This window comes from Entelurus aequoreus, linkage group LG22, assembly GCF_033978785.1.
Source record: "Entelurus aequoreus isolate RoL-2023_Sb linkage group LG22, RoL_Eaeq_v1.1, whole genome shotgun sequence".
Classification (NCBI taxonomy): Eukaryota; Metazoa; Chordata; class Actinopteri; order Syngnathiformes; family Syngnathidae; genus Entelurus; species Entelurus aequoreus.
The window spans coordinates 44,194,867-44,217,565 of NC_084752.1; the positions used below are offsets into that span (position 1 = coordinate 44,194,867).

The 22,699-nt window shown below is 36.9% G+C and overlaps 2 protein-coding genes across 2 annotated transcripts in view; one reads left to right on the forward strand and one right to left on the reverse strand.

Moving 5' to 3' along the window:
* Positions 1–8,494, reverse strand: part of LOC133639443 (lipopolysaccharide-responsive and beige-like anchor protein) — a 120,993-nt gene extending 112,499 nt beyond the window's left edge. The window contains exons 1-2 of the mRNA XM_062032733.1: positions 8,314–8,494; positions 7,672–7,842 (exon numbers count right to left, since the gene is read on the reverse strand). Coding sequence (XP_061888717.1) covers positions 7,672–7,827 — 156 coding nt within the window. The 5' untranslated portion in view covers positions 7,828–7,842; positions 8,314–8,494. The remainder of the gene's footprint in view (positions 1–7,671; positions 7,843–8,313) is intronic.
* A 7,721-nt stretch (positions 8,495–16,215) lies between these two features.
* LOC133639813 (small ribosomal subunit protein eS1) lies at positions 16,216–22,685 on the forward strand. Its single transcript, XM_062033430.1, has 6 exons — positions 16,216–16,377; positions 17,729–17,832; positions 20,230–20,417; positions 22,057–22,265; positions 22,333–22,442; positions 22,522–22,685. The coding sequence occupies exons 1-6, from the start codon at positions 16,316–16,318 to the stop codon at positions 22,650–22,652; spliced, it is 804 nt and encodes a 267-aa protein (XP_061889414.1). The 5' UTR covers positions 16,216–16,315; the 3' UTR covers positions 22,653–22,685.
* The last annotated feature ends 14 nt before the right edge of the window (positions 22,686–22,699 follow it).

Genomic DNA, 22,699 nt, shown 5'->3' on the forward strand with positions numbered 1-22,699 from the left:
TTAGTGGTCAATTGTACGGAATATGTACTGTACTGTGCAATCTACTAATACAAGTTTCAATCAATCAATCAATCTGCAATATGTGCATCACTGTCGGGGTGCAACAATTAGACGATATTGTCGACTATATTGTCGAGAGGTGGCGCGACTGCCACCACTCTTTGCCAGTGAAAACCTTCAAAGTGTGAGAACATTTCCTTCAATTTTTGTTAAAGACATGAATACCTTGCTCATTTTGCAAAGCAGACCTTGTTTTTCATGGCAGTGCATCTGTGATACGCCAGCATTTAAAGCGAAGGCATGATGTCGATCGTCTGGAGGGAGGATGTGGACTCAACCTTGGTAAGTGTTAGCTTACCTTGGTAGCAAGCTAACAAGTGTGAGACAAAGATGTGTGAAAAATACCTTTAATTAGCCAAAGTCTCAACTCAAATACTTTTTAAAGCAGCGTCAATTTGCAATGCAATAAAAAAAAGGTGCAATAACGAACGCTAATCGCACACACAGATAGACATTAGGCACCATTGCGGAGGTATCATAAGATTAAACATACAATCTATTAGATAGCTAACATGTTTAGAATTAATCAACGATACAATTCTATACTTTGGGTCTATCAGAGTCCTAAAACTGCCAGGAGTTAATAAATAGTCAATATACCATTGTGCTGCTTTTTAACCACAACATCGCCAAAAAAATGGTTTAATAATTAAAAGGAAGTTAGTGTGTGTTAGTGTTTTGTTGTCTGTTTTTATTGCTGCTTCATTTTTATTTACATTTTTTTTTATACATAAACGAGCTTAATTGTTTTCTTTAGCACTTTGCCTCTCCTTTCTTTTAAATGGACAACATTTTGTCATTTCAATTTTTGTTACAGCTTAATGAGCAGCACAGTTACAGTATAAATAAATATTTATGAATTAGTCATCTTTGTTAAGCACATGCCTAAAATAACTTGCGTTGCATTTAAAAGTCAAAAGAAAAGTTAGAGCCATTACATAGGTGTACGTTATGTTATACGACTAGTTGACTAATAGTTAAGATAGTCATTGACTATGAAAATAGTCGCTAGTTGCAGCCCTGTATCACTGGATGAATGACCAGCAACAATTAGCGTGTTTACAAACTAAGCCTTCCAATATGGCCACCTGCAATGCATTGTGGGAAACGTAAAAGAATTCGGAGAACTCTTCAGAAATAGTGCCTATTCTGGAAAGTTCAAAAAACAACAATAGCCTACAAAACTAGCTCACTAGCGCCTCAAAGTTAAAAACAAACAAATTAGCGTGCTAGCGCCCTTCACAAGCTGTCATGTCACACCACAACATTGCCTACCATTGCGCCCCCTGTGGAAATGTCAAGAAGCAGCAACAGCTCGTAAATTAGCCAGCTATAAGTGGGTGAAATGAGTGGTTTATTACGGTCCAGATGCTTTAATTGCTGCTTATTTTATATTAATTGTGCAAAACAAGATGATATCAGACATTGTTGATGTTGGCATGTCCCAGTGATCCCAGTTTGACAGGTCCTGCTACCTGGGGCCTATTCTGAGCTAATCTAATAAATCAGTTTACCATTTAAAAGTCAATGGAAAAGTTAGAGCCATTACATAGGTGTACGTTCTATAATACGACCAGTCGACTAATCTTTAAGATAGTTGTCGACTATGAAAATAGTCGCTAGTTGCAGCCCTGTATCACTGGATGAATGACCAGCAACAATTAGCGTGTTTACAAACGAAGCCTGCCAATATGGCAACCTGCAATGCATTGTGGGATACTTAAAGGAATGCGAAGCACTCTTCAGAAATAGCTTACAAGTGCCTATTCTGGAACGTTCAAAAAACCACAATAGCCTACAAAACTAGCTCACTAGCGCATCAAAGTTAAAAAACAAACAAATTAGCGTGCTAGCGCCCTTCACAAGCTGTCATGTCACACCACAACATTGCCTACCATTGCGCCCCCTGTGGAAATGTCAAGAAGCAGCAACAGCTCGTAAATTAGCCAGCTATAAGTGGGTGAAATGAGTGGTTTATTACGGTCCAGATGTTTTAATTGCGGCTTATTTTATATTAATTGTGCAAAACAAGATGATATCAGACATTGTTGATGTTGGCATGTCCCAGTGATCCCAGTTTGACAGCTCCTGCTACCTGGGGCCTATTCTGAGCTAATCTAATAAATCAGCTTACCATTTAAAAGTCAATGGAAAAGTTAGAGCCATTACATAGGTGTACGTTCTATAATACGACCAGTCGACTAATCTTTAAGATAGTTGTCGACTATGAAAATAGTCGCTAGTTGCAACCCTGTATCACTGGATGAATGACCAGCTACAATTAGCGTGTTTACAAACAAAGCCTGCCAATATGGCCACCTGCAATGCATTGTGGGACACTTAAAGGAATGCGAAGCACTCTTCAGAAATAGCTTACAAGTGCCTATTCTGGAAAGTTCAAAAAACCACAATAGCCTACAAAACTAGCTCACTAGCGCCTCAAAGTTAAAAACAAACAAATTAGCGTGCTAGCGCCCTTCACAAGCTGTCATGTCACACCACAACATTGCCTACCATTGCGCCCCCTGTGGAAATGTCAAGAAGCAGCAACAGCTCGTAAATTAGCCAGCTATAAGTGGGTGAAATGAGTGGTTTATTACGGTCCAGATGTTTTAATTGCGGCTTATTTTATATTAATTGTGCAAAACAAGATGATATCAGACATTGTCGATGTTGGCATGTCCCAGTGTTTCCAGTTTGACAGGTCCTGCTACCTGGGGCCTTTTCTGAGCTGATCTAATAAATCAGTTTACCAGGTTGAAGACGGTCTCCTTGATGTCCCGGTTGGATATTTAAAAGTCAATGGAAAAGTTAGAGCCATTGATTGATTGATTGAAACTTTTATTAGTACTGTATTTTTTGGACTATAAGTCGCAGTTTTTTTCATAGTTTGGCCGGGGGTGCGACTTATACTCAGGAGCGACTTATGTGGGAAATTATTAACACATTACCGTAAAATTTCAAATAATATCATTTAGCTCATTCACGTAAGAGACTAGACCAGGGGTCTCAGACACGCGGCCCGTTATTTTGCGGCCCGCACCATAATATGAAAATTTTATGTTAGTGCGGCCCGCGAGTTTTATATGAATGGCGCTTGACAGCGTCATACTTGCCAACCCTCACGATTTTTACGTGAGACTCCCGAATTTCAGGGCTACCATTATCTCGAATGTCTGCCGATTTTCACCCAAACAACAATATTAAGGGCGTGCCGTGATGACACTGCCTTTAGCGCCCTCTACAGCCTGTACAAACTGCGTGCCAGCCCAGTCACATGTTGTATTTGGCTTCCGTACACTTACGTAAGTGACTGCAAGACATACAAAACATACATTTCGGGAGAACATCCGCACCGTAACACAACATAAACACAACAGAACAAATACCCAGAATCCCATGCAGCCCTAACTCTTCCGGGCTACAATATACACCCCCGCTACCACCAAATCCCACCCCCTAACCCTTCCCCCCACACATCAACACCCCCCCCCCCTCCACGCGTCGGTTGAGGTGGGCGGGGTTTGCGGGGGTTTGGTGGTAGCGGGGGTGTATATTGTAGCCCGGAAGAGTTAGGGCTGCAAGGTGTTCTGGGTATTTGTTCTGTTGTGTTTATGTTGTGTTACGGTGCGGATGTTCTCCCGAAATGTGTTTGGTGTGGGTTCACAGTGTGTTAACTAATACAAGTTTCAACTTGTTTAAGTTACGGTGCGGATGTTCTCCCGAAATGTGTTTGGTGTGGGTTCACAGTGTGGCGCATATTTGTAACAGTGTTAAAGTTGTTTATACGTCCACCCTCAGTGTGACCTGTATGGCTGTTGATCAAGTATGTCTTGCAGTCACTCACGTGTGTCTGCAGAAGCCTCATACAACATGTGAATGGGCCGACAAGCTGTTTATATTGTGAAAAAGCGGACGCGACGACAGTTTGTAGAGGACGTTAAAGGCAGTGCGATCAATTGACCACTAAATGGTAACACTTGAATAAGTTTTTCAACTTGTTTAAGTTACGGTGCGGATGTTCTCCCGAAATGTGTTTGGTGTGGGTTCACAGTGTGGCGCATATTTGTAACAGTGTTAAAGTTGTTTATACGGCCACCCTCAGTGTGACCTGTATGGCTGTTGATCAAGTATGTCTTGCAGTCACTCACATGTGTCTGCAGAAGGCTCATACAACATGTGAATGGGCCGACAAGCTGTTTATATTGTGAAAAAGCGGACGCGACGACAGTTTGTAGAGGACGTTAAAGGCAGTGCGATCAAGGCACGCCCTAAATATTGTTGTCCGGGTGAAAATCGGGACAAATTCGCGAGAATGGTTGCCCTGGGAGATTGTCGGGAGGGGCACTGAAATTCGGGAGTCTCCGGGAAAAATCGGGAGGGTTTGCAAGTATGACGCTAGGGCGGGATAGCCATTCAAAGAAGGTGAATTCATTAAAAAGTGCATGTTAGATTTTTTTAAGAAACTTTTCTTGCGGCCCAGCCTCACCCAGTTTCTGCATCCAGTGGCCCCCAGGTAAATTGAGTTTGAGACCCCTGGACTAGACGTATAAGATTTCATGGGATTTAGCGATTAGGAGTGACAGATTGTTTGGTAAACGTATAGCATGTTCTATATGTTATAGTTATTTGAATGACTCTTACCATAATATGTTACGTTAACATACCAGTTGGTTATTTATGCCTCATATAACGTACACTTATTCAGCCTGTTGTTCACTATTCTTTAGACATTTTAAATTGCCTTTCAAATGTCTATTCTTGCTGTTGGCTTTTATCAAATAAATTTCCCAAAAAAATGTGACATACTCCAGTGCGACTTATATATGTTTTTTCCCTTCTTTATTATGCATTTTCGGACGGTGCGACTTATACTCCGGAGCGATTTATACTCCGAAAAATACGGTAGATTGCACAGTTCAGTACATATTCCATACAATTGACCACTAAATGGTAACACTTGAATAAGTTTTTCAACTTGTTTAAGTCGGGGTCCACGTAAATCAATTCATGGTAAGAAGCAGCAATAGCTTGTAAATTAGCCAGCTATAAGTGGGTGAAATGAGTGGTTTATTACGGCCCGGATGCTTTAAATCGCTGCTTATTGGATATTGTTCAGATAAGTTAAATTTAAGAACTTGCACACAAAACAACACCGGAGGTGACTATAACGTGCGCATTTTCCGCGCATGCGTATTAGCTCGTGTTGCGCCGGCGGACGGAGGGGGGGTAGGGGGTCTTAAACGGTGGCATTGTATGTGTGTACAGCTCTGGGGCCGTACTTATCAAGCTTCTTAGAGTGCCATTTTACACTTAAGTCCTGAGAATTTGCGAAATTTAGTCCTACTCTCAAACTTAAGAATAAAAGCTTTTTATCAACGTTCTTAAGTCTAAGAATCACTCCTACTCTCCACGATATTTAAGAGACCTTCAGAGGTGTCTTAAGTGGTTAGGAGTTGCCAGCAGGGGATGGCACTGAGGCGAGAGAGACGTGCGCGAACGTTCAGGGAACGGAACAATGTTTGGTTTTTTTTTATGACGAGCAGCTGATCAAACGGTATCGTTTAGACCAGGGGTGGGCAATTAATTTTTACCGGGGGCCGCATGAGCTACCCGAGCACTGCTGGAGGGCCACATCGACAATATTTCAATTACATTTTGCTCAATATTATTTTTGATATATACCGTAAGATAAATAATAATAATAATAATAATAATAATAATAATTAATAATAATAGTAATACTTCAACATAGTGTGTGTAACAGCATTCTATGACTAATATAAATAAATTAACATTAATAATAAATGACAGTAAAATAAGCACACGTATGACTGAGGAGTCATAGTGTAACTTTGTGTGGTGTTTGAGTTGTCCGACTTTTTGTGTGGCCATAAACGCACCAGTGGTTTAGTGCTATGCGTGTTGGTGACAGATGACAAGTTGGTTTTGGCCTGGTTTGTACGGCAGAAAATGACTAGTTTTTCGAGATAGAATTGTTTTACTCATGTTTTTGGTGTGGTTATGTCCGAATATAAACAGTTTTGCTAAATAAAGTGATCGATATAATTCCTGTCCTCGAAGCATCTCGATAGACGTTACAATAATTGAACGGTGTTCAATTGAACGGTGTTGACGAACACACTTAGGGCCGCTTGTTGTCACTGTCACTCAAAGTTGCATTGCAAAATTACATAGAATAAATATGTTTATTTTGTTTACAATTCAGATGGGATTTGATTTGGTGCGCGGCATATACTTGCTGCGCGCAGCGGACGCTTGAGCAGTGCGCAATTGCGCAGGCACGCACCTTAGAGGGGACGTTGCTTTGCAGTTCATGTCTTGTTGAAAACACGGCATTCCTCATCAACTTTTCTCTTTTTAGAGTCTCGGGTGTAAACCGTGCATCACTTGTCGCTGCATGTGCACCTTCACTCGCAGGTTACACACGGACACACGCCCATAAATAATACTTTTCAAAATAAAAGCAGCACAGTTGTATTGCGCGCACGACATAGATGTTTTTTCAACTTTATTTTGTAATTGCAGCTGTTCACATTCACTCACAATCACGCACACGCATACGTCCACACGGAAGTAATACAAATAACGATTTTCAAAACAAAAGCAGCACCGTTGTATTGCACACTCGACATAGATACTTTTTAAAATTTATTTTGTAATTTATAATTGGCCTCACGCGGGCCGGACAGGGACGCACAAAGGGCCGGATGCGGCCCGCGGGCCGCAGAATGCCCAGGTCTGGTTTAGACAGAGCGGATATTATTTTTGTCACAGATTTAATACTTTTCGATTCCTTGTTGATTTCTGCATGTGTCTGCAGTGGGCTAGTATATATAGAGCCACCCACACCAGTTTAAAATTAGTTGCCTAATTAATGAATTGGAAAGAAAATGTTATGACAGTAGCGTATGTGTGTGGCCGTGAGGTGAGTGACGTCAGTGAGTGTGTGGGCGAGAGAAGAGAGGGAGCGGTAGCGTGAGTGCCGGCGGGGACTAGTTTGTTTTGTATTATTTTGTAGTTTATTGTCAAAATATACACTCCCATTGTCCACTTAAATATTTCCAAGATATTTCTTTATTTTTAGACAACGGATTCCCTTCCGTGATTGGTCATTTCTATGGACACAGAAATGACGTCACCTAAAATTCCGTTTACGGCACATAGTAATGTCGTAATTCAGCTCTGAGTGTGACACTTAAGATTCAGTCCTACACTTCGCTGAAAGTGTGAGTAAGACGCTTGATAACTAACTTTTAAGTGCAGCTTTCAGCGAATAATTTATTTACTCATAAGTCAACTCTTAGCAGACTTCTTAGGAGTAATTCTAAGAAGCTTGATAAATACGGCCCCTGGTTCCTACATTATATATCAATATATATCAATACAGTCTGCAAGGGATACAGTCCGTAAGCACACATGATTGTGCGTGCTGCTGCTCCACTAATAGTACTAACCTTTAACAGTTAATTTAAACGGTGGCATTGTATGTGTGTGGACAAGGATAAGGTTAGGTGGGATTTATCCTGGATAACTTTAGCCGGCTTAGTGTAAACGGGGCCTGAAGCTTAATCCAATGAATCAGCTTACCAGGTTGAAGACGGTCTCCACGACGTCCCGGTGGGACACTTCCCCGACTTCCATCAGACCGGTCAGCACGGCAAATTTCATGCGGATGCCCCGAATGGGCACGGCGGGGTTGAGAGCCACGTTGCCCGGCGTGGCGGAGGTCTCCTCGCTCGCCATGGCCTCAGGTGGCGCCTACAGGTAAAAAAAAAAAGGCACCTGTTCACCTCGGAAGTTGGGAGTATTATTTCTTCTTTAATTCCCCTCTGGGCGAGGTGTGGACAGTCGACACGCACATAAAACAAATATGTCCTCCCCCATTCAAGACAAATAAAAGTCCGTCCGACAGGAAAAGTACAAATAGTGTTCTTCCGCCGTCAAAGAACTACTTCTTCAGTCCCTAACTTGATGGCACACAGACGGATACACGCAGTCCAAAGAGACGGGGAGGGAATGAAGAAAGACGGTTCGCCCTCACCGAAGCTCGGCGTCTCCTCTCGCCGGTGACGAGGCTTGAAAGACGGCCACTGCAAGTTGCTATCGTCCGACACACTTGACAGGTAGGAGCGACAAAACTCACTAACCGACCGTTTGTTGTTTTTGAAAGAAACACAAGGGCTCCGCTCGGTGTTGCTTCTCTGGTGGGGGGGAAAAGTGCTCACTCACTCCCGCTCGGCCGAGAGACGGCGTTCGGTGTGCTGCTGTGTCGCTTTCGCTTCCTGCTCGCTGCTCCCCGGGTTAGGTGGATGGAAGGTAAGGGAGCTACAAGACCGTCACCGCCATGACAGTTGCAGCCTCGGAGTAAGTCAGGGGCTGCGCATGCGCACTGGGAAGCCCGGGCTGGTTCCCTTTCAGAGGCAGCCGGGCAGGTGTGTCGCCCAGGTAGAAGACTTTAAAATGTTGTATTATTAATATTAAATGATACACGTGGTTATTTAGTATGTTGGAGTAGGCATCTACGCCACATTGATATATGTTGTTAAAAATATTGAGGCGGGCGGACCGATCAAATAATCTTCACCCAGATAGTATCGGTGCCGATTTGAATCAACCGACATTTTTAATTATATTAATCAAAATATCTGTGACTGTTATGTTGTTATGTTTTTCAAATATATTTTGTTTATTTATATATCATATCATAATTATATGTATAACATATATATTATTAATATTGCAATTACTATTATTACTGTATATATCATCTGTGTATATATATATATATATATATATATATATATATATATATATATATATATATATATATATATATATATATATATATATATACACACATTTATATACATATATATACTTACAAATATACTTAGATATATACATACATAAATACACAGATACATACATATACTTATATATATATATACTTATATACATACATACATATACTTATATATACATATATACATACATATATTTATGTGTATATATATATACACATATACTTACATATATACATACATATACATGATATATATATACATACATACATTTATATACATATGTACTTACAAATATACTTACATAGATATATACATATAGATACATACATAAATACACACATATATATATATATATACATAAATACACAGATACATACATATACTTATATATATATATATATATACACATATATACATACATAAATACACATAGATACATAAATACACATATATACATACATAAATACACAGATACGTACATATACATATATATATATATATACTTATATACATACATACATATACTTATATATACATATATATATACATATATATATATATATATATATATATATATATACATATATATATATATATATATACATATATACATACATATACATGATATATATATATATACATATATACATACATATATTTATGTGTATATATATACACATATACTTACATATATACATACATATACATGACATATATATATATATACATACATACATTTATATACATATGTACTTACAAATATACTTACATACATAAATACACATTTATATATACATACATAAATACACAGATAGATATATATATATACATATACATATATATATATACATATATATATATATATATATATATATATATATATATATATATACACATATATACATACATAAATACACATAGATACATACATATACTTATATATATACATACATGTATTTATTTTACCATGAATTGATTTACGTGGACCCCGACTTAAACAAGTTGAAAAACTTATTGGGGTGTTACCATTTAGTGGTTAATTGTAAGGAATATGTACTGTACTGTGCAATCTACTGATAAAAGTTTCAATCAATCAATCAATATATATATATACACATATACATACATACACTTACATAGATACATAAATATATACACTTACATACATATATACATACACATATATACATACAGTCTATATACATTATATTATTATATATTGTATTATTTGTATGGATGATATTATATTATATCATATTCCAGGGGTGCCCAAAGTACAGCCCAGGGGCCAATTTCGGACCGCAGCTCATTCATTTATTGGCCCTCGTAAAAATGTAATGAATTCTTTATCGAGATGTTATTAGTAATGCTGTCAAACGGCACATTGTTAAAATCAGATTATCACACTTTTCGAATTTTGGATTAATTATGATTAGTTACAAGTAGAAGCACGAGCATTGTTTCAATTAACTTAGAAATGTCAATCATATTAAAAAAGACCCCATACTATGTCAATCATGCAATTTCTTTATTAGAATCGATAGAAAATGACCAAATGTGATTCATGCAAATCCAAAATACATATTTATATCCCACTATCAACAATGTTATCTATTTATATCTTTTACCGATACACATATTTATATCTCACTATGAGCACTTTTGACAAATTGCAGGGGTAGTGGTATAGTTGTGCAATCCAGTAAGCACAATGTCACCTAACAGTAGCAGTGATCATAATGATAATAATAATAATAATAATAATAATAATGCAGAGTAGAAGATGAGTAGAAAAGCCAAGACTAAGCTAAAAAGCAGATGTTTACATGCATGAATCAGTAATGAGAATGTGGGCAAACAAGAGCGTGTTGACTCAGCCTGGCATCACCACCAGCTCAGGAGCAAATACTCATGACCTCGCACACATTTTCTTTTTGTTTTCATTCTGTGCTGACCTTTGTGGCGACTCCATTTACATCAGGGGTCACCAACGCGGTGCCCGCGGGCACCAGGTAGCCCATAAGGACCAGGGGCCGTACTTATCAAGCTTCTTAGAGTGCCATTTTACACTTAAGTCCTGAGAATTTGCGAAATTTAGTCCTACTCTCAAACTTAAGAATAAAAGCTTTTTTATCAACGTTCTTAAGTCTAAGAATCACTCCTACTCTCCACGATATTTAAGAGACCTTCAGAGGTGTCTTAAGTGGTTAGGAGTTGCCAGCAGGGGATGGCACTGAGGCGAGAGAGACGTGCGCGAACGTTCAAGGAACGGAACAATGTTGTTGTTTTTTTTTGATGACGAGCAGCTGATCAAACGGTATCGTTTAGACAGAGCGGATATTATTTTTGTCACAGATTTAATACTTTTCGATTCCTTGTTGATTTCTGCATGTGTCTGCAGTGGGCTAGTATATATAGAGCCACCCACACCAGTTTCAAATTAGTTGCCTAATTAATGAATTGGAAAGAAAATGTTATGACAGTAGCGTATGTGTGTGGCCGTGAGGTGAGTGACGTCAGTGAGTGTGTGGGCGATAGAAGAGAGGGAGCGGTAGCGTGAGTGCCGGCGGGGACTAGTTTGTTTTGTATTATTTTGTAGTTTATTGTCAAAATATACACTCCCATTGTCCACTTAAATATTTCCAAGATATTTCTTTATTCTTAGACAACGGATTCCATTCCGTGATTGGTCATTTCTATGGACACAGAAATGACGTCACCTAAAATTCCGTTTACGGCACATAGTAATGTCGTAATTCAGCTCTGAGTGTGACACTTAAGATTCAGTCCTACACTTCGCTGAAAGTGTGAGTAAGACGCTTGATAACTAACTTTTAAGTGCAGCTTTCAGCGAAGAATTTATTTACTCTTAAGTCAACTCTTAGCAGACTTCTTAGGAGTAATTCTAAGAAGCTTGATAAGTACGGCCCCAGATGAGTAGCCCGCTGGCCTGTTCTAAAAATAGCTCAAATGGTAGCCTCTATTTTTTAAATTTTATTTATTTACTAGCAAGCTGGTCTCGCTTTGCCCGACATTTTTAATTCTAAGAGAGACAAAACTCAAATAGAATTTGAAAATCCAAGAAAATATTTTAAAGACTTGGTCTTCACTTGTTTAAATAAATTCATTATTTGTTTTACTTTGCTTCTTATAACTTTCAGAAAGACAATTTTAGAGAAAAAATACAACCTTAAAAATGATTTTAGGATTTTTAAACACATATACCTTTTTACCTTTTAAATTCCTTCCTCTTCTTTCCTGACAATGTAAATCAATGTTCAAGTATTATTTTTTTTTATTGTAAAGAATAATAAATACATTTTAATTTAATTCTTCATTTTAGCTTCTGTTTTTTCGACGAAGAATATTTGTGAAATATTTCTTCAAACTTATTATGATTAAAATTCAAAAAAATTATTCTGACAAATCTAGAAAATCTGTAGAATCAAATTTAAATCTTATTTCAAAGTCTTTTGAATTTCTTTTAAAAAAATGTTTCTGGAAAATCCAGAAGAAATAATGATTTGTCTAGCTTGGTCCAATTTGTTATATATTCTAACAAAGTGCAGATTGGATTTTAACCTATTTAAAACATGTCATCAAAGTTCTAAAATTAATCTTAATCAGGAACAATTACTAATGATGTTCCATAAATTATTTTTTTAATTTTTTCAAAAAGATTCAAATTAGCTACTTTTTCTCTTCTTTTTTTCGGTTGAATTTTGAATTTTAAAGAGTCGAAATTGAAGATAAACTATGTTTCAAAATTTAATTGTCATTTTTTTCGTGTTTCTCCTCTTTTAAACCGTTCAATTAAGTGTAAATATCATTAATTATTAATAATAACATAGAGTTAAAGGTAAATTGAGCAAATTGGCTATTTCTGGCAATTTATTTAAGTGTGTATCAAACTGGTAGCCCTTCGCATTAATCAGTACCCAAGAAGTAGCTCTTGGTTTCAAAAAGGTTGGTGACCCCTGATTTACATGATGCAAAGTCACATGACCATTTAACGCCACACCTGCATGTGGATATTTCTATTCGATAGTTCACTCAACTTTTTCAGCGGGAAGATGCTTTGACCAAACTGCAGCGTGCTTACTGTTAGTAATTTTCCAGTTTTTTGAAAAAAAAATGGATATATGGTACTGGTACTATTCGATCGGGGTCTCGAGCGTAACCCTCGTGAAAAGTAGTGATCTACACTCAACAGATATATGCTGAACATTTAATACAGTGAGATAAACAACGAAAAGATCATTTAAATGTCCTGTTTCTTCTTTTAGGTAGACTTGCATGCCAAAAAAATTACCAAAACAAAAAAAAAAGACATCTCCACTCAACGAGACAAAATAAAGGTCGACGTGTGTTCACTCGTCAACCTTTCTGTTTTGATTTGTAATATTTATTTTCTTCAATCCAGCTGTACGACGTGGCGGGAAGCAAACATTAAGGCCGACTGACAGCTCCCCTTTGCTTGCCTTTGCAGATCACAGCCCCGTGACAAAATGTGGACGTGACGTGCGGATGCATGTCTCTTTTGGTGCGTTCTATCCTTGCAGCGTTTGTTGTAAAAACTAAACATTGCCATGAATGTTTTGCTTTTTTTTTCTGGGTTTGACAGCAGAGAAAGTGTGAGCGTTAATGACACCAAAGCAGCTGTTGCTAGCGACGTCCCAGGAAAGTGTAACTTGGCCCCCAGGGAGCCGCCAAGCCAGGGAGTCATGGAAGCTTTGAGACACAGGTGGTGTTTTTAAGTCATCTCTGCAGCCTGTGGCCGTTTTTTTTTATTTAAAAACATCACATCTAACTTGTTGTGTGGCAGTCTAAGAGATCAGAGATCAACCATCATATTTTGGTTATTTCTTGTTTTTTATTCCCACATACTGTATTTGGTGTGCATGCAAGTTGTATTGTTACCTTTCTGTGCTGTTTTTGTATTGTATATCTCCATAGCACATTATTTTTTATTTAGTTTTACCTTAATATGTACTCCTACAACTAGTTTTTCACCTCGATATTTCCTATGTTACCAGTATTAATTGTGACAAGCAAAGGAATCATTTAAAAACTTGACTTCTGGCTGAGCATATGAAAATAATACTCATCTTAATTTTATTGATTTGGAAAACTAATACATACAATAATTACAAAAAACAAAAACCTATATGCATGTAAGTGAGTGTGTTTTAGATTGTTTTTATGAGTTAAATCAATCACTTTTATATGTGTTTTTATTATTTCATTACTTCATTTTTTTGTTTGATGTTATTTCTATTTTTGATTAGATAATACTATTTAATTGTAAAAAATGTACACTGTATGTATGTATATGATTGATAATTATTTGTGTTAATGTCATTTTAATCAACAGTTTAAAACAAAAAACGGACTCTGGTTTTGTAATTAAAAATAATTAAATATATACATCATGTAAGTAACTTTATAATCGTATGTTTTTTCAGATTAATAAGTCACTATTTTTTTATTTTGACTATTTTCTTGAATGTATTATAATGTAAAAATATTTAGTAGATTTTACTTATATTTATTTGTGTTAATGACCATTACAATCTAATTTTATTCTATTCACATATCCTTATCTTAATGTTATTGATTTGAAAAACTAATATGTACAATAAATACAACAAAAATTATGCATGTAAGTTATTCAACAGTATGTTTTGGATTGTTTTTATGAATTAAATTAATCACTTTTATGTGTGTGTTTTTATTATTTCATTACTTAATTTTTTTATTATTATTTTTAATTAAATACCATTTAATTTTTTTTAATTTACACTGTATGTATGTACTTATCTTAATGTTATTGATTTGAAAAACTAATATATACAATACAAAAAAATACCAAAAACATGTATGCATGTAAGTTATTCAACAGTATGTTTTAGATTGTTTTTATGAATTAAATTAATCACTTTTATGTTTAATTTTATTATTTCATTACTTAATGTTTTTGTTATTTCTATTTGTAATTAAATAATACTATTTCATTTTTTTTAAATGTACACTGTATATATGTATATGATTGATAATTATTTGTGTTAATTAAATTTTTATCAATAGTTTAAAACAAAAAACGGACTCTGGTTTTGTAATTAAAAATAATTAAATAAATACATCATGTAAGTAACTTTATAATCGTATGTTATTATCAGATTAATAGGTGACTATTTTTTATTTCGACTATTTTCTTGAATGTATTATAATGTAATCAAATTTTGTAGATATTACTTATATTTATTTGTGTTAATGACCATTACAATCAAATTTTCTTCTATTCACATTTCCTTATCTTAATGTTATTGATTTGAAAAACTATTTTATACAAAAAATACAAACACATGTATGCATGTAAGTTATTCAACAGTATGTTTTAGATTGTGTTTATGAATTAATCACTTTTACGTGTGCATTTATTATTTAATTTTTTTGTTATTTCTATTTTTAATTAAATAATAACATTTAATTATTTTTTTCATTTACACTGTATGTATGTATATGATTGATAATTATGTGTTAATGTCATTTTAATCAACAGTTTAAAACAAAAAATGGACTCTGGTTTTGTAATTAAAAATAATTAAATATATACATCATGAAAGTAACTTTATAATCGTATGTTATTTTCGGATTAATAAGAGACTAATTTTTATTTTGACTAGTTTCTTGAATGTATTATAATGTAATCATATTTTGTACTTATTTCTTATATTTTTTGTGTTAATGACCATTACAAACACATTTTCTTCTATTCACATATCCTTATCTTAATGTTATTGATTTGAAAAACTAATACATACAATAAATACAAAAAAATACCAAAAAACATGTATGCATGTAAGTTATTCAACGGTATGTTTTAGATTTTTTTTATGAATGAAATTAATCACTTTTATGTGTATGTTTTTATTATTTCATTTTTTTATTTATTTCTATTTTTAATTAAATACCCGGTAATACCATTTCATTATTTTTTTTATTTACACTGTATGTATATGATTGATAATTGTTTGTGTTAATGTCATTTTAATCAATAGTTTAAAACAAAAAACGGACTCTGGTTTTGTAATTAAAAATAATTAAATCATGTAAGTAATTTTATAATCTTATGTTATAATAAGTCACCATTTTTTATTTCGACTATTTTATTGAATTTATTATAATGTAATAATATTTTGTAGATGTTACTTATATTTGTGTTAATGACCATTACAAACTAATTTTCTTCTATTCACATGTTAAAACGATGTACAGTTATTGTAATGTTCAATCGGCCGACAGAGGGCGCTGTCGTTGTACTCGCGAAGCTAAAGAAGACAGGAAGGGACACGACTCCCGCTCTCGTTCTCTTTAACTCTCGCGCGAGTTCCCCTCTTCCTCCTCTTTCACTCCCTGTAGCCAACATGGCAGTCGGCAAGAATAAGAGGCTGACCAAAGGCGGCAAAAAGGGTGCCAAAAAGAAGATGTAAGTAACAAATTCGTGCCGCGGACCGACATCGAGTGTGTCCTATTTACACCGGTGCATTTAACGTACGCAAACGATGAAGGATGATTGGGATTTTCAGCGGATTGCTCTGGCCTCGCACCGGCCTCGGCGTTGCTAACCCTGATGCTTCCTTTTAGCACCCCTAACGGCATTATTTATATAGTATGGCCTTATAACTTCATATTAATTTGAATAACTCGTATTGTCCTACCTGCAGTTTTATCTCATGTGAGTCGCACTAAGTTTTGACATCTTCGTTAGCTATGACATGCTAGCCAGTGTCACGTTAACGACCAGCCTTTAAAAGAAACGTTAAATAACTGCCAATAATATCCATACAGTGGAGGTGTTGCGTGTATAACATATTTACTGTGGCTAACTTGGCCGTCACTGCATACCTAACCCTTTACTAGATAGTCAACATTCTAACACTTAAGTTGCTTGCACTGTTGTCCTGATATTAATATTTTGGTACCAACATGTGTTTCGATACTTTTCAGAATAAAGGGGACCACAAAATCTTATAAAATCTTACGAGACATTTAACATACATTTTTTATTGTAATCAATGATAGTATTAAATAATATAGTAAACATATTAGATAACTGCTCTTTTACTAGTAAGCAAGCAAACAGTTGTGGGTCATAGTTCAAATTTGGGTATGGATATAATACCAAGTAGTTATAGGATCGTACATATTTCGTGAAACAAAACAAAGAATTTTGTTTAAAAATAATATTGATGTAATTATTGTAGTATTGACTATTTAAAAGTTTTGGACCTGGTATTGTTAGTCGATATTTATACACCCATTTGTTTACATTCAGGAGTGCTAGCTTGTTTCTAGCTGTTAACTATTGTATCCTCCTACGGTATGTAATGAAGCATGCAACTATTCTTCGTCCTGCATGAATGATCATTGAAAGAAACCGTTAATTTGTCGCAATGGAGGCGAGGATTGGTGATTTAGAAGTAGCTAAAACACTGTTGAGGGACGTTAGCTGCTAGCTAGCTCTAATTTATAGCACCACTTGCAGAGCAGCTCTTCAGTGTTTATAGTATCACCTTAATGTTAGTTATATAAATACATCGACTGTCTCCACACTGTTACTGCTTGTAAGTGCTCTGTGTGTGTGTGTTGACTTACAAGCGCCTTGGCTTACATTTCCAGCAGTGTCATCATGGCATGCCATCATGACCAATACAAAAGTACAGATATTTTTGATTGAATACATTTATACTGCTGTACTTTATACCATACATCCCTGGTTGCGTGAGTCATGTTTTGAATGGTGACTGCCCCTAAAGCTTTTTGTCTCTTTCTTGCAGTGTGGACCCTTTCTCCAAGAAGGACTGGTACGATGTCAAGGCACCAGCCATGTTCAACATCCGCAATATTGGCAAGACCTTGGTCACCAGGACTCAGGGAACCAGTAAGTCTGTTTTTGTATAACACCTCTGGTACCTTAAGTGTAGTAAAAGGGTATGTGGAGTTGTACTAATACACTAATCATTAGATTTGAGGATTAGAGATCGACCGATTATCTGTATGATATTTGTCATTTTGACGTATATCAGTATTTAACTTTTTGTCTTGCAACAAAACTACATCAGTAATGTTGCTAAGTACGCGTCCTGCGTCCCTGACGTATTGAAATCTGAAAGAACACACTAAACTTACTATCCACCTCATTTTTCCCATGAAAAACAATATTTTGTGAACATTAAAGGCCAACTGAAAGCCACTACTACCGACCACGCAGTCTGATAGTTTATATATCAATGATGAAATCTTAACATTGTAACACATGCCAATACGGCCGGGTTAACTTATAAAGTGCAATTTTAAATTTTCCGCCACACTTCCGGTTGAAAAAGCCTTCGAAGGATGACATATGCGCGTGACGTAGCCCGAGGAACAGAGGTATGCCTTCTCCATTGAATACAATCCAAAAATCTCTGTTTTCATTTCATAATTCCACAGTATTCTGGACATCTGTGTTGGTGAATCTTTTGCAATTTGTTTAATGAACAATGGAGGCTGCAAAGAACGTTGTAGGTGGCTATAGCAACACAAGGACTTACTCGGATAGCAGACGCCTAGCCGATGCTAGCAGACGCCTAGCCGATGCTAGCAGACGCCTAGCCGATGCTAGCAGACGCCTAGCCGATGCTAGCAGACGCCTAGCCGATGCTAGCAGACCCACCGCACGGATGATCTGGTGAAGTCCTTCGTCGCGCCGTCAATCGCTGGAACGCAGGTGAGCACGGGTGTTGCTGAGCAAAGCAGATGAGGGCTGGCTGGCGTAGGTGGAGCGCTAATGTTTTTATCATAGCTCTGTGAGCTCCGGTTGCTAAGTTAGCCTTAGCGTCGTTAGCAACAGCATTGTTAAGCTTTGCCAGGCTGAGATCTATTAACCGTGTAGTTACATGTACATGGTTTAATAGTATTGTCGATATTCTGTCTATCCTTCCAGTCAGGGATTTATTTATTTTGTTTCTATCTGCATTTGAGACAGATGCTATCACGTTAGCTCATGCTAAAGATGCTTAAGAGCTTCGTCGATGTATTGTCGTGGAGATAAAAGGCACTGTAATGTCCATTTCGCGTTCTCGACTCTCATTTTCAAGAGGATATAGTATCCGAGGTGGTTTAAAATACAAATCAGTGATCCACAATAGAAAAAGGAGAGAGTGTGGAATCCAATGAGTCATCTTGTATCTAAGTTACGGTCAGAGCGAAAAAAAACATGTATTTCACTGCATTCTAGTCCGTCACTCTAGCGTTTCTCATCTACAAATCTTTCATCCTCGCTCAAATTAATGGGGTAATCGTCACTTTCACGGTCCGAATAGCTCTAGCTGCGTTGAAAACAATAGGAAAATATGAGGGAGTGAACAACTGACAACGTCACGCTACTTCCGGTAGGGGCAAGGTTTTTTTTATCAGAGACCAAAAGTTGCGAACTTTATTGACGTTCTATACTAAATCCTTTCAGCAAAAATATGGCAATATCGCAAAATGATCAAGTATGACACATAGAATGGATCTGCTATCCCCGTTTAAATAAAAAAAATTCATTTCAGTAGGCCTTTAAACAACTCGTGTTTGAACACAATAACTAGCAAAATAAACCTTGTTAGCAGAACTGACAAACGCTGTTTCAACCCTCTGCACATCTACTCGCCGCAGACGTGATCCCAGTACAAAATATCACGACATGCTAATTTAGATGCTACCAAAACAACTTTCATTCCAACAATTAAAAATACAAACTTTATAGTAAATAAACCCATGTTTCCACTGCTCGATGCTGTGCTTATTTGTGTCAATTATATTTTAAAGTTTAGAGAACTAATGAAATATAACGTATTCCAGTGGTGGTGATAAAAATGACATCGAGTGGCAGCCAACAAATTGTTATACCCAAACAGGGCATAACATCGCATACTTCGCGCTTCCAACAAGATCCAGTGTTTTTCTCGGTTAATGTTCAGATGAGAACATTTTGCTGACAATTTATTGACTCTGTCATGGTGATGAGAATGTTTTGTTCATTCCTTAAAATCAGCACTCTTACTAAAATGTATTTTGGTACTACAGACCATAGACAGTTGTTTTTTTTTAGTAAGCCTCAAGCTTATTCTGATGAAGCCGTGGATTTAGATGTGTGCTTTGGGTCATTGTCGTGCTGAAAGGTGAAGTTCTTCATCTTCAGCTTTCTAACAGAAGGCCAAAAGTTTTGTGCCAAAGACTGGTATTTGGAACTGTGAATAATCCCCTCCCCCAGTTCCCTATTTTTAACGACCGTGTCATCCTGATTTCCTAGGAATCGCTTCAGACGGTCTGAAGGGTCGTGTGTTCGAGGTGAGCCTCGCTGACCTCCAGAACGACGAGGTTGCCTTCCGCAAATTCAAGTTGATCACGGAGGACATCCAGGGCAAGAACTGTCTGACCAACTTCCACGGCATGGACCTGACCCGCGACAAAATGTGCTCCATGGTCAAGAAGTGGCAGGTAAGACTTCTTTGGGCGCCTTACCATTGGATTGTCGGGGTGATGATTCCATTCAACACAATAGTTTATCATTTGGTTTATACGGTTATAAAACAGTTTCGAAAGGCTCCTTTTGGCTGCTGACGTACAGTTGGGAAGGGATTCATATGGCCCCGTTCCTGGGTGGCTCTTGCGTAAGAGGAAGAGGGGGTTAAGCATTTTGCAATGCAGTCTGCGGAAAATGATGGAAAGCGCCACTCTATAGCAACTGACGCTGTAGTCTGATTTGCCACAAATCACATTTTAAGATATTCAGCACTCTACTGCCATCTGGCGGCTAATGTTGGTGTACCCCCCAATTTTTTATGTCTGGTGAAACGTGACATATGAAATATAAAAATATATATTTACAAAAATCCCAGAATGTTAATCTAAAAATAGAGCAACTCCAACCCAATCCCAGTTTTACAATACTTCTATTAGAAATGTACAAAGCAATTAAGACCTACAAATACAATACTTGAAAAAAGGAAAGAAAAGAAAAAAATTAACTGTATAATATAAATAGTTGTTTAATGGTTTTAACCCAAATATGTATTCTAATAAAATGTTTTTTAATGCATGTAACCTAAAATACACACGAGTAACAATTTAGGCTCCTGCTGGACTTAAATTAATAAAAGATACAAAGTATATTTTGGAATTGTTTGATGAAAAGTTTTGTTTGAAAATATTAAAACTGCAAGTAGCATTGTTTGGGATGATGCATGTGCTCATGTCCATCCTATTTCCTGACCCACCACCGAACATTTTAGGCATGTTGACTAGCATGTGTTAAGTACCAAGTTCTAGGACTCTTTGAGGTGTACAGCTGTCAAATGTACAATTTATATAAATGTCTCTCTGTGGTAGAGACTTAGACTAACTTTAATGATGCACAAGGGAAATTGTTCTGCTCCTTTACAAATGATAATGCACGCAAGGCCACAAGAAGAAAAGGTATAAAGTAGACCAAAAAATTACCATAGTAGCAATATAACATAAGTAATATTTAACAAATATTACATACGTTATATTGCATAACAAATCCAAATGACCATGTACAATGTATGTAACAGCTGCAACATAAAATAGAGTAGATCAGCAGAAAAAATGCATTGTAAACAAAGAGGTAGCTAACATAGTTAGTATTGTTCTGCCATGTTGTTTGAGGGCAGCTTAAGCCTAGTGGAGACTAGTTGCAGCTGAGTAAATGTCATACTTGCTCAATATTAATACTAGGTGAGAATCTTTGGCCACCTCACGATTCCATTAAAAATCGATTGATGAATCTTCAATTTGTGTATTGATGCAGTTTTACATTTCTTTTTGTTTCACTAAATAAGCTTGTATCACTTTCAATTAAAAAAAAACAAGTTAAATTAATTGTTACATTTATTAAAGTGCCCTATAATAGGTCAGATCTGAGGTGGTTCACGGCAGTCACACATTTTACAACTGTCTGCATTATTTTATTAACAATAAATAGATTGACATTTACTAATCCATGCTTAATCATCCATGCCTGAATTGTGATGCATCTAAAATTGGATGATCCCCCCACCTCTAAATAACTTACCAGAGTTAAAGTCTTAATGTTGATCTCCCCTCCGTCCTCCAGACCATGATCGAGGCCCACGTGGACGTGAAGACCACCGACGGCTACCTGCTGCGTCTCTTCTGCGTAGGTTTCACCAAGAAGCGCACCAACCAGATCAGGAAGACCTCCTATGCTCAGCACCAGCAGGTGCGGCAGATCCGCAAGAAGATGATGGAGATCATGACCCGCGAGGTGCAGACCAACGACCTGAAGGAAGTGGTCAACAAGCTGTAAGTGCACTCAAGTCTCCTCAACGTGGATCACCTGCTCACCACCGACCTTCTTGTCGTGCTGCAGGATCCCTGACAGCGTTGGCAAGGACATCGAGAAGGCGTGCCAGTCCATCTACCCTCTGCACGACGTCTACGTCCGCAAGGTGAAGATGCTGAAGAAGCCCAAGTTTGAATGTAAGTGATGACTCCATCCCTTCTAACACATGTTTGTTGGAGAGTGTTTTTCATTGTCCCGTCTCATGGCGTCCTGCAGTGGGCAAACTGATGGAGCTCCACGGCGAGGGCTGGTCCAGCGGCCCCGCCAAAGCAGCAGCCACAGACGACACTGGAGCTAAAGTGGAGAGGGCTGATGGATACGAGCCTCCTATCCAGGAGACGGTCTAAACACACATTGAATAAAAAATGTAAATGACAAAACTTTCTGCCTGTTT